The sequence below is a fragment of the Abramis brama genome (genome assembly GCF_963993115.1).
Source record: "Abramis brama genome assembly, chromosome: 22".
In the NCBI taxonomy this organism is placed as follows: domain Eukaryota; kingdom Metazoa; phylum Chordata; class Actinopteri; order Cypriniformes; family Leuciscidae; genus Abramis; species Abramis brama.
This window is the reverse complement of record NC_139984.1, coordinates 29,720,940-29,734,851: the sequence shown is the minus strand read 5'-3', so window position 1 is coordinate 29,734,851 and position 13,912 is coordinate 29,720,940. Positions and strand designations below refer to the sequence as shown.

At 37.4% G+C, this 13,912-nt stretch overlaps 2 protein-coding genes across 2 annotated transcripts in view; one reads left to right on the top strand and one right to left on the bottom strand.

Annotated features, from left to right (window-relative positions):
- quoa (quattro a) overlaps positions 1–12,217 on the bottom strand; it is a gene marked incomplete at its 5' end in the record, with an annotated part of 65,235 nt that extends 53,018 nt beyond the window's left edge. Inside the window, one exon of the mRNA XM_084098660.1 lies at positions 12,137–12,217. Coding sequence (XP_083954786.1) covers positions 12,137–12,217 — 81 coding nt within the window. The remainder of the gene's footprint in view (positions 1–12,136) is intronic.
- Positions 12,023–13,912, top strand: part of dlgap4a (discs, large homolog-associated protein 4a) — a 169,569-nt gene continuing 167,679 nt past the window's right edge. The window contains exon 1 of the mRNA XM_084098390.1: positions 12,023–12,476. The gene's annotated coding sequence lies outside the window, so the exon portion shown is untranslated. The remainder of the gene's footprint in view (positions 12,477–13,912) is intronic.

Sequence of the window (13,912 nt, the reverse complement as noted above, 5' to 3'; positions counted from 1 at the left end):
GTTTCTTTTCTCTTTTGGAGGGTTTTAGGAGCTTGGGATGGTTGCAACATGCACTCCGGAGACAATTTTGTGCTGTGAAGATAAAAATTGTTCTCAGTGGGGGTTTGAAATGAGTCACATTCACTGAAGAATCACACTCCAGTGGAACAGGCTCTGTGTTATGGCACAATCGCTTTCTGATGATATTTCACTTAAAGATATTTATTTAAATTCATTTTTAATAAACATAATGCACCCAACTTGACCTTTTATTTCCGGGGGTGAGGAAAGAAATGAACCAATTACAGCCATGACTTTTAGCATTTTGATTCATTATTTGATTAGACTACCAAAAGTTAAGACATTGTACACAAAATGCAATTAATAACTTAATAACTAAGAAAATGTTTAATCAAGGTAATAATCTGCCCGAGGCTGTAGATTACACTGATAATATAAGGGGGTCTACATCATGTCATACTGAAAAATACCCATTTTAACCATGGTAAAATCACTGTAACATGGCCATAAAAGTGTCTTAATTCTTTAATCAAGCCTATGGACCCAAAGAGATGAAAAAAGCAGTTAGAAAGAGAGCATTGGAGAGCAGAATCATGTAGAACCAGTGTTAGTTTGTGAGCTCAGTCTGTGCATGTTGTGCGTGTTTGTGTTGATCCTCTCGGCCTTGTAGCCGTGGGGTAATTCATCAGTCTGTTGTGGTTTGGGGTCTGAAGGGCCGGTAGTGACAGCAAACTGCATTACTCATGAGTTTCACTTGATGTCAATGACTTATACTAGTGCAGATGCCAGTGCAGCTCTAGAAATCACATTAACACACAGATATAATGATGTCTTTAAGCTGGTCGCATCATACTGTACGTCACAGATAAACACTTTCATTATACTCACACTTTGAGGAATCTGTATTGAGATGCAGCATTGGAAATGAAGCTGCACTGTAAAAGTAATAAAAGCAAATATGATAAGAGCAGCAAAGTAATATTCTCCATCTTATTTTATTATATAGCCAGACTGAAGACAATGTCACTTCCATAAACTTCTGCTTTCAGATTTTTCAGTATTGAGATTATGGATTTAACAAATGAATTATATTATGTTTTTTAGGTCTGAAATGCTTTTAGTGAAGGCATGTGGTGGAATAATCAGTCTGGCTGTGTCTCTTACCTGTCTTTAGCTAACCTGAGTCATGTTTAAGAACCGGAATATCATCTTTACAATTGGCCAGTAAGTGATGCCCTAGCAACCACCAAGAAAATCCTAGCAACACTCTAGCAACCTTCAAGGATACCCTACTTACTACCTAGATCTTTGAAACACCTAACAATGCACTAGAATCCACAATAGTGATTGCAATCCGCTCAGTTGATCACGGCCCAATGTTCCACTCATGTACTACTCATGCTCTCCGGTAAAATGCAGTCGCTCCAATCCCGCTCTGTCATGAAATTTCTCTGCACTATACGTCTTTCTGTTTGTAATGAATTTCTTGAATAAATGTCTCAATTACAGTAGGCCTATAAGCTAGATAACAGTTCAATTACACTAGATAACAGCTAGTTAACAGTATATCACAATGAATGAATTTCTTCTCCTTCTTTGTTCTTAACTTTGAAGTTTACTGTGCATATAAGTATAAGGTTCGCAACTTCATTAAAACAATATTTGAACGCCATGACCTCATATATTCTCGGACCAGCATATCACATAGGACATTCTGGGTTGAGCGAGTGACAAAAAGGTGCTCTCTGCTCTGGAGGAAATATTACTGGTCCACTTCGCTAACATGCTTTGATAGCAACAGCATAGAAACCAGCTATCAATGACCTGGCACCCTAGCAACCACTCATGACACCCGAGGAACCACTTAAAACATCTAGAACACCCTAGCAACCACCCAGAACATCTTAGAACAATGTAACAATTCACTAGAAACCACTAAAACACTGTAGTAACTTTATAGCAATGCCTTAGTAACCATCAACAACCTGACAACCACCTAAAAGTCCATAGCAACCACCCAGAACACCCCAGAAACCCTTTAAATCACCCAGAACATCTTAAAACCATGCAGCAACGGACAACAAACCACCAAAACATAGTCCTAGCAATATCATAGATCAATAACCTTGCAACCACCTAGAAGTCCCTAGCAACCACCCAGGACACCCCAGCAATCCATTAAAACACCTAAACCACCCTAGCAACCACCGATAACATCTTAGAACCATGTAGCAATGCACTAGAAACCACCAAAACACAGTTGTGACTGCATAGCAACACCTTAGTAACCATTAACAACCTGGCAACAACCTAGAAGATGCTAGCAACCACCCAGGAAATCCCACCAACCACTTATACCGCACTGAACACCCTAGCAACCACCCAGAACATCTTAGAACCATGCAGCAACACACTAGAAACCAAAAAAAACATAGCAACACCCTAGTAATGACTTAGTAAGCATAAACAATCTGGCAAACACCTAGAAGATGCTAGCAACCACCCAGGACATCCCAGCAACACTTAAAACACATAGAACACCCTAGAAACCACCCAGAACATCTTAGAACCATGATGCAATGCACTTGAAACCCTCAAAAGACTGTAGTGACTGCATAGCAATGCCTTAGTAACCATCAACAACCTGGCAAACACTTAGAAGTCCATAGAAACCACCAAGGACACCCCAGCAACCACTTGATTCACATAGAACACCCTGGCATCCATCCAGAACATCTTAGGACCATGTAACAATGCACTAGAAACCACCAAAACATAGCAATGCCCTAGCAACGCCTTTGTAACCATAGAGAACCTGCCAACCACATAGAAATCCCTAGAAACCAGCAAGGACACCCCAGCAACCACTTGATTCACCTAGAACACCCTGGCAACCATCCAGAACATCTTAGAACCACGTAACAATGCACTAGAAACCACCAAAACATATCGATGCCCTAGCAATGCCTTAGTAACCATCAACGACCTGGCAACCACCTAAAAGACCCTAGCAACCAGCTAGCAACCCCTTAACATCCATCCAGAATATCCTAGCATCATGGTGGTGAGTTTTACACATTTTATCATAGAATCTACTTTGCTCTTGGGATGCACTGAGTCCAGTAACACTATTCCAAATCCACTGCCTCAATCTCTCTCTCTCTCTCCCTCTTTCTCTGATCCAACCTCTTTCCCCACAGGCGGTTTAATAGTCCATCTGTGTGACAGACATGACTCTAAATGACCAGATTTCCCCATCGTCCTGCACAAAAGAGACACCCTGAAGGAACGTAACACAAATTTACATACTTTTTTTCAGGTCCTCCTGTTCCAAAAAGATCTTATCAGTTTTTTCCCCTCACCGTTTCTTCTTCATTCCCAGTTCCATTTCAGTGCAGAAGGATTATTTATGAGGGGGCTGCGTGTCAGGCCACTGAAATGAGCCTCAGACGCTGGAGAAGATTTCAATCACTGCAGATCCGTGGCTCAGGCCCTGACCTTCCTGTAAGAGCACTCTTCCTGGAATGAGGAATGGGGGCGGGTGAAGACTGGGATAGACACAGAGAATCCAGTCAGAATCATTCTTGTTGAAATGTGCAATATTCATTTGTAAAACACAGCCACATTTACAATGACAAAATTAATGACGAATAAAATGTGAGTCACTATTTGGCAGGAAAAAAAAATCTTAATTTGCAATGAAACTGCTGGAAAAATTAAAAGCAAGCTTGTCATTAACTGAATCTATTCCATTACATTGCAGTGTCGGAGCATTGTATTGGCTTTGTTATAGTGTATAGAGAAAAAGCTTTTTTGCGCCTCTCGTTTAGGATTCTCGGCACAAATACAGATGTAAGGGGATAAAACTGATCATTTCAAGGTTTATCAAACTGCATAACAATGTAATGTTTATGTGAAGAGCAGTATAGCTAATGTAAACTTAAACCTATTAAAAAGCATATTTTTTCATTGGAATAAAATATATATATTAATGCAAAGTCGTCATGAAATGGCGTTTGCAATGCATTTATTTTCATAATGTGACAAATTTCACAGTGAAATATGATTATTTAATGAATATTTAGTGCATAAAAAAATGTAGATTTAGTACAATAATGTAACATGATTTTCCCCATCAGGATTTTATAGAACTTTGAAAAGTGATCACATTAATAAATTATATATATATATATATATATACCTATATTTATCAAAGGATGCATTCAATTGATCAAAAGTCACAGTAAAGACATTCATAATGTTACAAAAGATGCTGTTCTATTGAACTTCCTATTCATAGTATCCTCACTGTTTTCAACATTGATAATAAAAAATGTTTTTCGAGCAGCAAATCAGCATATTAGAATTATTTCTGAAGGATCATATGACACTACATAAAATTATATGAAAAGCTTAAACTTAAAACATGAATGGAACCAAGGTTAGGTTGAAGTACTACACTCACTAAAACTGAAATAAAAATAAAGATAAATAGAAATATATTTAAAAAAAACTAATAAGCACAATAATTACTAAAATAGATTAATAATAATAATAATAATAATAAATACTATAAAAGTATATAAATAATACTTGTAAAGAGTGATGAATTGACTGTAGGATCTGTTGGCACTGGTGACCTCAGTGGATCTGGGTTTTAAGCAGACCACCAGCAATTCTGATAGAGATAAACAGTTAATCCATGACCTTTGAGAGTTAGTAACACATCATTAGTCTTTCCCCAGCAGCTCTTAGTGATGCAGACCATGTAGACGCCCTCAGCTGTGCTGTTTTCCTCCAAAAGAGTCTTACTGTTTCATCATGTGAGAGAATTCTGGCTTCTTTTCATTCTGATGATAACAGTCTTGCCTTGTTACCATTGTGTCCTTGAGGAAAAACTCCACCCTTGGTTTTTCATGAGTACTCCCCTCGATAATTAGTGTGCTGTAAGTAACTTTCATTAAAAAAGCACCTGTTAAATTACAAATAACATTAGTAAATGCAAGTCTGGAGTTGAATGCATAATGAAAAAATGGCAACACTTTACAATAAGGTCCCATTATTTAACATTTGCAAATGCATTTACAAACATTCAATGAGCAATACATTTATTATTATTTTATTCTTTTTTTACCGTTATTTTTTTCAAATACAGATAGCTCAGACCCATTAAATAATTAAATAATAATTAACTCATTAAATAAATCAGATACAGCATTTGATTTAAGTAATGTAATAGTTAATGTTGAAATTAACATGCATACCCAACGCTATCTCACGACCAATTTGTACAAATTCGTACGAATGAGTAAAAGGTGGCTAATTCGTACGAATTTGTACGATTTGTCTAAACCCCAGTGATGGGTAGGTTTATGGGCGGGGTCAGGGGTAGGTCATTCGTAAGAATTCATATGAATTGGAGAACTCGTAAAATATGTACGATTTTACATAAGACATTATCAAGACGATCTGCTGAAGTTGAAACTGAGCATCAGAACGAGGAAGAAAAATTATTTAAAGTCCCCCTGTGGTGTAAATTAAGCTTTTAATGTTGTTTATATGTCTATGTGGTGTTTTTAATCTGCTTTAAGACAAACCATATGTAAAATCATAATTCAACAGCATTGCTGAGCATTTTCTCCTTAAAACTGCAGTGAACCAAAGACAGTCTCAAAAACACAGTTTGAAATCGCTGGTGTTTCTGACGTCACAAACTACCTTGTAACCAATCAGATCAACGTGTGATCGTCAACGACTGGATCTCTGAGCTGAGTGAGTGAGATGAGGCAAGGGTATAGAGTTACATTCAATCTATTAATACTTTTTTTTCAAGAAAATGTTTTTAAATATGTCATTTTGGTGATCAAAGATGAGTTTTAAGGGATAAAATTATTGACTACAGGGGGACTTTAAGTGACTTTGAACGTGTCAAGGTTGTTGGTGCCAGACGGGCTGGTCTGAGTGTTTCAGAAACTGTTGATCTAATGGGATTTTCACGCACAACCATCTCTAGGGTTTACAGAGAATGGTCTGAAAAATAGAAAATATCCAGTGAATGTCAGTTCTGTGGGTGAAAATGCCTGGTTGATATCAGAGGTCAGAGGAGAATGACTAGACTGGTTCAGCTGATAGAAAGGCAACAGTAACTCAGATAAGCACTCGATACAACAGAGGTCTGTAGAAGAGCATCTCTGAACACACAACACATCAAACCTTGAAGCAGAAGAGCATCTCTGAACACTCAACAAACCAAACCTTGAAGCAGAAGAGCAACTCTGAACACACAACACACCAAACCTTGAAGCAGAAGAGCATCTCTGAACACACAACGCATCAAACCTTGAAGCAGAAGAGCATCTCTGAACACACAACACACCAAACCTTGAAGCAGAAGAGCAACTCTGAACACACAACACATCAAACCTTGAAGCAGAAGAGCATCTCTGAACACTCAACAAACCAAACCTTGAAGCAGAAGAGCAACTCTGAACACACAACACACCAAACCTTGAAGCAGAAGAGCAACTCTGAACACACAACACATCAAACCTTGAAGCAGAAGAGCAACTCTGAACACACAACACATCAAACCTTGAAGCAGAAGAGCATCTCTGAACACTCAACAAACCAAACCTTGAAGCAGAAGAGCATCTCTGAACACACAACACATCAAACCTTGAAGCAGAAGAGCATCTCTGAACACTCAACAAACCAAACCTTGAAGCAGAAGAGCAACTCTGAACACACAACACACCAAACCTTGAAGCAGAAGAGCATCTCTGAGCACACAACGCATCAAACCTTGAAGCAGAAGAGCATCTCTGAACACTCAACACATCAAACCTTGAAGCAGAAGAGCATCTCTGAATACACAACACATCAAACCTTGAAGCAGAAGAGCATCTCTGAACACTCAACACATCAAACCTTGAAGCAGAAGAGCATCTCTGAATACACAACACATCAAACCTTGAAGCAGAAGAGCATCTCTGAACACTCAACACGTCAAACCTTGAAGCAGAAGAGCATCTCTGAACACACAACACATCAAACCTTGAAGCAGAAGAGCATCTCTGAACACTCAACACACCAAACCTTGAAGCAGAAGAGCATCTCTAAACACACAACACATCAAACTTTGAAGCAGAAGAGCTCAAGCAGAAGAAGACACACACCGGTGAAACTCCTGTCAGATGAGAACAGAAACTGAGGCTATAATTCACATGGATTTACCAAAACTGGACAATAGAAGATTGGAAAAACATTCTGATGAGTCTCTATTTCTGCTGCGACAGTCAGATAATTGGGTCAGAATTTTGCACAACAACATGAAAGCAATGATCCGTCCTGCCTTGTATCAGCGGTTCAGGCTGCTGGTGGTTTAATGGTGTGAGGATATTTTCTTGGGTCTCTAAGTACCAATTGAGCTTTGTTTAAACACCAAAGTCTACCTAAGAATTGTTGCTGACCATGTCCATCCCTTTATGACCACAGTGTATCATCTTCTGATGACTTCCCGTAGGATAACACAGCATGTCACAAAGCTCAGATCATCTCAGACTGGTTTCTTGATCATGACTAAACTCAAACGGCCTCCAGTCTCCAGATCTCAATCGGATAGAGCAGCTTTGGGATGTGGAGGAACGGGAGATTCACATCATGGATCTGCAACTGTGATGCAATCATGACAATACGGACCAAAATCTGTGATAAATGTTTCCAGCAGCTTGTTGAATCTGTGCTATGAAGAATTAAGGTCGAAAAAATTGGTGCTAGCACAGTGTACCTAATGAAGTGGCCAGTCATTGCTTCATTGCTTTCATGTCTGCCAGTGTATAATCAAGAAATGTTTGTAATGATAATGCACTGAACTATTTCTGAACAACAGAGCTTAATTCTGAATTTGTATCATTGCATAACACATTTTCAATCAGCAAGAACGGAAGTAATCTGATCTCAGATCTGTACGACAGGTGCAGAATCATCTAACACTAATCTACCCGAACTAATCTATCTAATCACACTAATCTACCCTAACTGAGATAGGTCAAACTTCTCATATCGGAATGAATCAACATTCAATTAGTTTGGGTTGAGGTTGGTGTTGAGGTTGGTCGATGCACCCGTTACGCTATTCTGTGATGGATGCTTGATTATTTTAGCCCAGTGTTTTACATACTTGATTTTTACGCTCAAGAGCAGGTTTCCAGATGAAGGCTGCAGGAGATGAAGGAGAGAATGCGAGGCATATGGACTCAGCATCTGAGTGTTTGTCCCTGCTGGTTTGAGCTCAGATCCGTGTCAAACTCGACTTTCAAGCTTTTTGATGTTGGCCTAAATAACATCTAGATCTACAATCTAGATCATTTGAACTACTTTTAAAGTTTGAAAGCTGAAAGTAGCCCATTCGTGAAACTTATTTTATAGATTTGAGGAGTTTAACAGTAGCTTTTCTGCAAATATGTAAATGTTCCACATGGTTTGGTTATCATAATAGTGTCCTTTACAAAACCTAACAAACTTATTTTTTGCTTTGAGATTTTATAATATAATAAAAAAATAAGTGTGGCTTACAGTACTTTTGGTAACACCTTAGATTCCATTTGTTAACACTAGTAAATTACATGAGTTACATGAACATAACAATGAAGAATGCTACTAAATAATTTATTAATCATAGTTAATGTTAATTTCAACATTTAAGAACACTCTATTTAAATCAAAAGTTGTATCTGGTAATATTATTTAATGGACCTGAGCTGACATGAACTAACAACAAACAGTTGTACACTGTAAAAAAATATTTATCAAAGATTATAATATAATTATTATTATACAAATAAATACTTTTTCAGTTCTTGTACTTCAAAATTTCACATTGAATTCAGTGTTACTTGCCATTTTGGTAACACTTGATTTTAGGATCATTGTTACATGTTGCGTGTTGTCACTATAGTAATAATAATTGCTAATAATTACTAATAATTATAATATACATAACTATGCAACTAACCCTAAACCAAACCTCCTAACCCTAACCCTATAGTAAATACATGTAGTTAATTATTATTACTCAGTACTTAAAAGTATAAATACACCGTAACACTGTAATGTTAACAAAGATTGGTTACACTTTATTTAAGGTGTCATTGTTACAGTGTAATTATACAGTATATTTAAGTACTGAGTAATAATAAGCAACTGCATGTACTTATAGGGTTAGGGTAGGATTGGGATTTGAGGGTTAGTTGCATGTAATTATGCATAATTTACTGTTATTACTACGGTAATTACATGTTACATATGTAACAAGGACACTGTAAAATAAAGTGTTACCCAAAGATTTATAAATACTGTAACAAATGTGATGCTCATTGAATGTTAACTAATGGAACTTAGTGCTTCCAAACTTTTTAGGGTCACTGCACATTTACATTAATTTAGCAGATGCTTTGATCCAAACGCTTTTATAGTGAACAGAAGGTGGGCGAGATATGAGCCTATTTATTTAGTGGTTTGCTGAAGTGACCTTCAACCATGAATCTGAAACCTGCTCTTATAAACTCCAGTGTCCAGTTTCATCATTTAAAACGCATGACGTCGGTTATTTACAAATGTTCCTGCCTTTCATTTGCCCTTTAGGTGCAGACGAGCATTTGATGTGCGAACAGGAAACATCTACATCTGTGTGTGTGTGTGTTTGTGTGAAACCTTCTGCTCACCCCCTACAGCGCTGATGAGAGCAGCGAAAGCAGAAACATGACGTCCGTTCCAGTCATCTGGGAATATAACAGTTCATCCTTAAGGAAGGAGGGGTCAAGAAGTCAGAGTGGCTTTAGCGCAGCTTAATAACGTGTGTATGCGTTTGCCCTTGAGTGTACGTATAGCCATGTGTGCATTTACATGCAGCGTCCTCGTATAGAGAGTCACTGCAAACACACTTCAAACATTAAACCCTGTCAAGTGCACAAGCGCCTGCGGACATGAAGGGCTCTTGGTAACATAAGAGTAATCCATGCTTACATTCAGTGCTAAACCACACCGGCCGCATCCCAATCACTCGTTCATCAGTTCACACACGTCTGTTCTGCCCTTAACACTGAGCACAGGGACGTTTGTCTCCTTGAGCCGAGACCCCACGCAGACCATAACCAGAATGAGTCCAAACCCACATTACCAACATCTCCATCATCTCCACTTCACTTTTCTACACCTCTTAATATCAAAACAGTGTTTTGAAGATCATCCATTGCATTTGCATTTATTATATGACATGTTATTTGATTAATGGCCTGCTGTGGAAATGTTTCCATTAATCAATCAGTCAATCAATTCAAGTTTGAAAAGTGAAGGAATGACTCTTTCATCGCTCATGAGATTCATTGGGTTATCGCCTTTGTTTCATATGTTTCTCCTAAAATAGAACTATAAAATTAATGTTGATAAAATTAATCTTGTAGCTTTAGAAGCAACTGAGTTTGGTCTCAGAAGAATTTGGTTAATTTTCTTTTTGATGATAAAGTCCATTTTACTTTTAGCATAATTTAGTATCTTCAAAAAGGAGAAAAATCTAAGACTTTAACAAAAGATTCAAGTACACGTGCTCTAATTCATCTCACTGCTGTCTTGGAGACAAGTTGAGATATTAAAGAGATGTCATTTGTGATTTTTATTTATTTATTTTTTAAAAGAGATAATTTGGTCATTTTTTTGAATTAAATGATAAATATTTGAGAATCATTGGCATTTTGGCACATTGTGAGATCTTTAGAGGAGACTACAGGAGAAAAAGCTAAGAAACATGGGACTCTAATTGCTATTTGTTTAATCTCATTGCTGTCTTAGAGAATCGGTTGACATTTTAAAGAGATCTCATTTGTGATTTTCTTATGAGATACTCGGGTAATTTGGTCTCAATAATTAGATAAGTAATATTTAGGTAATATGGAAAAATCTGACTTTTCAATTCAATGCAAAATTTAAAACATATGAGACATTGATGAGACATCTAGAGGAGAAACGTGAGATCCCTGGGGTCTTAATTTAGGAGTAAAATCTGAGAAGCTGGAGACCATAATTGCTGTATTTAATCTCATTTTATCTGAAGAATTGACTGAGATGTCAAAGAGATCTCATTTGTGTTTTTTCTCAAGAGATATTTTGGGTAATTTGGTCTCAAAGGAATTAGATGAGAGAAATGTTTGAGGAGACACTGGCGAATCTGGCTTTTCAATGCAGATTTTCAATGCAACTTTGAGACATTGTTGAGATCTCTAGAAGAAAAACATGTGAGATCACTGGGGTCTTTTACTTTTGGAGACTAATTGCTCTATATTTAATCTCGCTGCTGTCCGTGAATCGATTGAGATGTTAAAGAGATCTTATTTGTGATTTTTCTGCATGCATTAGTCTCAGAACAAATAGATGAGAAATGTTTGAGTTCATATTGAATCTCACTTTTCAACACAGATTTTCAATGCAATGCAAGTTTGAAACATTATTGAGATCTCTAGAGGAGAAACATGAGACCACTGGGGTCTTTTAGGAGAATATATGAGAAGCAGGAAACTGGAAACTCTATCACTGTCTATCAGTTGATATGTTAAAGAGATCTCTCTTGTGTTGTTTCTACTTGGGTTATTTGGATCTCAGAAGAATTAGATGAGACATATTTGAGCTCATGTCGAAGAATCTGACTTTTCAATGCAGACTTTCAATGCAAGTTTGAGATATAGTTGAGATCTCGAGGAGAAACATGAGAAACCTCTGAAAAGCAGGAGACTGTAATTGCTCTACATTTAATCTCACTGCTGTTTATCAATTGATGTTAAAGAGATCTCATTTGTGTTTTTTCTACTTGATTTATTTGGGTCTCGGAAGAATTACATGAGACATATTTGAGCTCACATAGAAGAATCTGACTTTTCAATGCAATGCAGATTTGCACATAGTTTGAGACATTGCTGAGATCTAATAGGGGAGAAACATGACAAAAATTCTAAAAAGCAGGAGACTGTAATTCCTTCATATTTAATCTCATTGCTGTCCAGGAGAATCTCTGAGCGGTTACAGAGATCTCATTGCTATTTTTTCTTTCCTATGGGATGTCCAGTCATTGCAACACCCCCGTGTTTACCGTGTGGTGCAGCTCCTCAGTCTTCATGTTCACATTCATCCAGTGGTTGATGTGGGATCCGGTCGCGTCCTTCTCCCGCATCATCATCATCATCATCAGCGGCAGCGCTCGTCATGTAACCCGTCTTCCTCGTTCAGTGATGTGATGTGCGCTCGCCGTTTGTCATCATCATCATCTTCATCAGGAGCGGACAGACAGTAGCGGATTCTCTGCTCAGCTTCTCTAGAGGATGTACCGTGTTACCGGAGGGAAACGGCGGAGAGTCTTACCGGGGGCCCTTCCGTGAGAAAACGAACAAGGACGGAGAGGATCGACGCGGATTTTTGACTCGATCTGTGCGGTGAGTGAACCTGGCATCAACACTGACATGCTAAACGTGCGCCGAAATAAAAGACACATGCATGTAGGAACAGGGAAGAGCTTCATGCTGCTGTCAAACAAACATGCATGTAAATTTCTGCTGCATCGGGTCTGCTGACGCATTTTGCAGTTGTCTGTGTGCCAGGGGCCAAATCTGGGGCTCAATTCAGTCTGTTTGTTTCTCCCGGTGCTAAAGTTGTTTTTTTAGGGTTTTTTTTTTTTTTTTTTTTTTTTGTATTCACATGAATGCAACATTTGCTTGGGGATCTTCAATGACATCTTTGACAAGGCTGTTTGTTCGTCAAAGTTGTTTAATTCCATTAATTGGCTTTATATGCATGACAGGTGCACATCTCTAATATCATAGCACAGCAACTGTTACTATGCAAACTAAGATTTGTCTGTATAGTTTGTCTGAAATGCATAACGGTTAACCCTTTGATGTCTGTGTACTCTAAGAGATGCTGAGATGTTTGTTGTCATGGTATTAATGTTAATGGTCAGTTTTTTTTAATAAGATACCACAGATAGGGAGATATTTCTGAAGCATCACTGATGTTTAGTCTCTTTTTTTTCACTATTAAGTCTAATACACAATTGCTTGGGCGTCCTTAATAGGGTTTTTTTCCTTATATTTTTCCATATTAAATGCATTTTAATTGATCTGCATCACAATTAGTACACAATGTGTCATATGAGCTATTGTTTCTACCTGAACTGATGCTTAAAATGACTTAGCTTGTTTTTTAAGGGTCTTTCATTCATATAAAATATGTTTACTGAATGAAAACCAGGTATAGTTCAAATTTGAAGTTATGTTGTATATATAATGTCTGGCTGTGTTTGTCTGCAGTGTGTCTGAAACGCATCGTTAACCCTTTGAGTTAATTGTCTAAGTATAGTTACTGAGAGAGACTGTTGTCATGGTATCACAGTAAACAGACAGTTCCTTTCATAACACACTAATCAACTTATTTTGTTGATACTGTTACTGTAAGAGATACTGATATTTGGTTGTCATGGTATCAACTAAAAGTCAGAGCAGAGATTCAGTGGATGACAAGATCCGAATCAACTGTCAATGCACTTAAAGGGATTCACTCACCCAAATATGAAAACACTGTCATCATTTACTCACCCTAACAAAAGAAGCCTGTTAAGCTCCAAAAATAATAAAACAGAATCATAAAAGTACATAACATACACTCAAAAGATATTTAGGCCTATTTAAGCTTTAGTATTTCAATTATACATGTAATATCTCCATTTGCATTTGGATTACACCATTTAAATATAAAATAATACACTTAATGTGATGCATATTTGACAGTCATACATGAAATATGAATAGTTTTTACAATAACCAGGTTTATCATCAATAAATCCAATTAGTTTCAGTCTTTTGAAATAACTGAT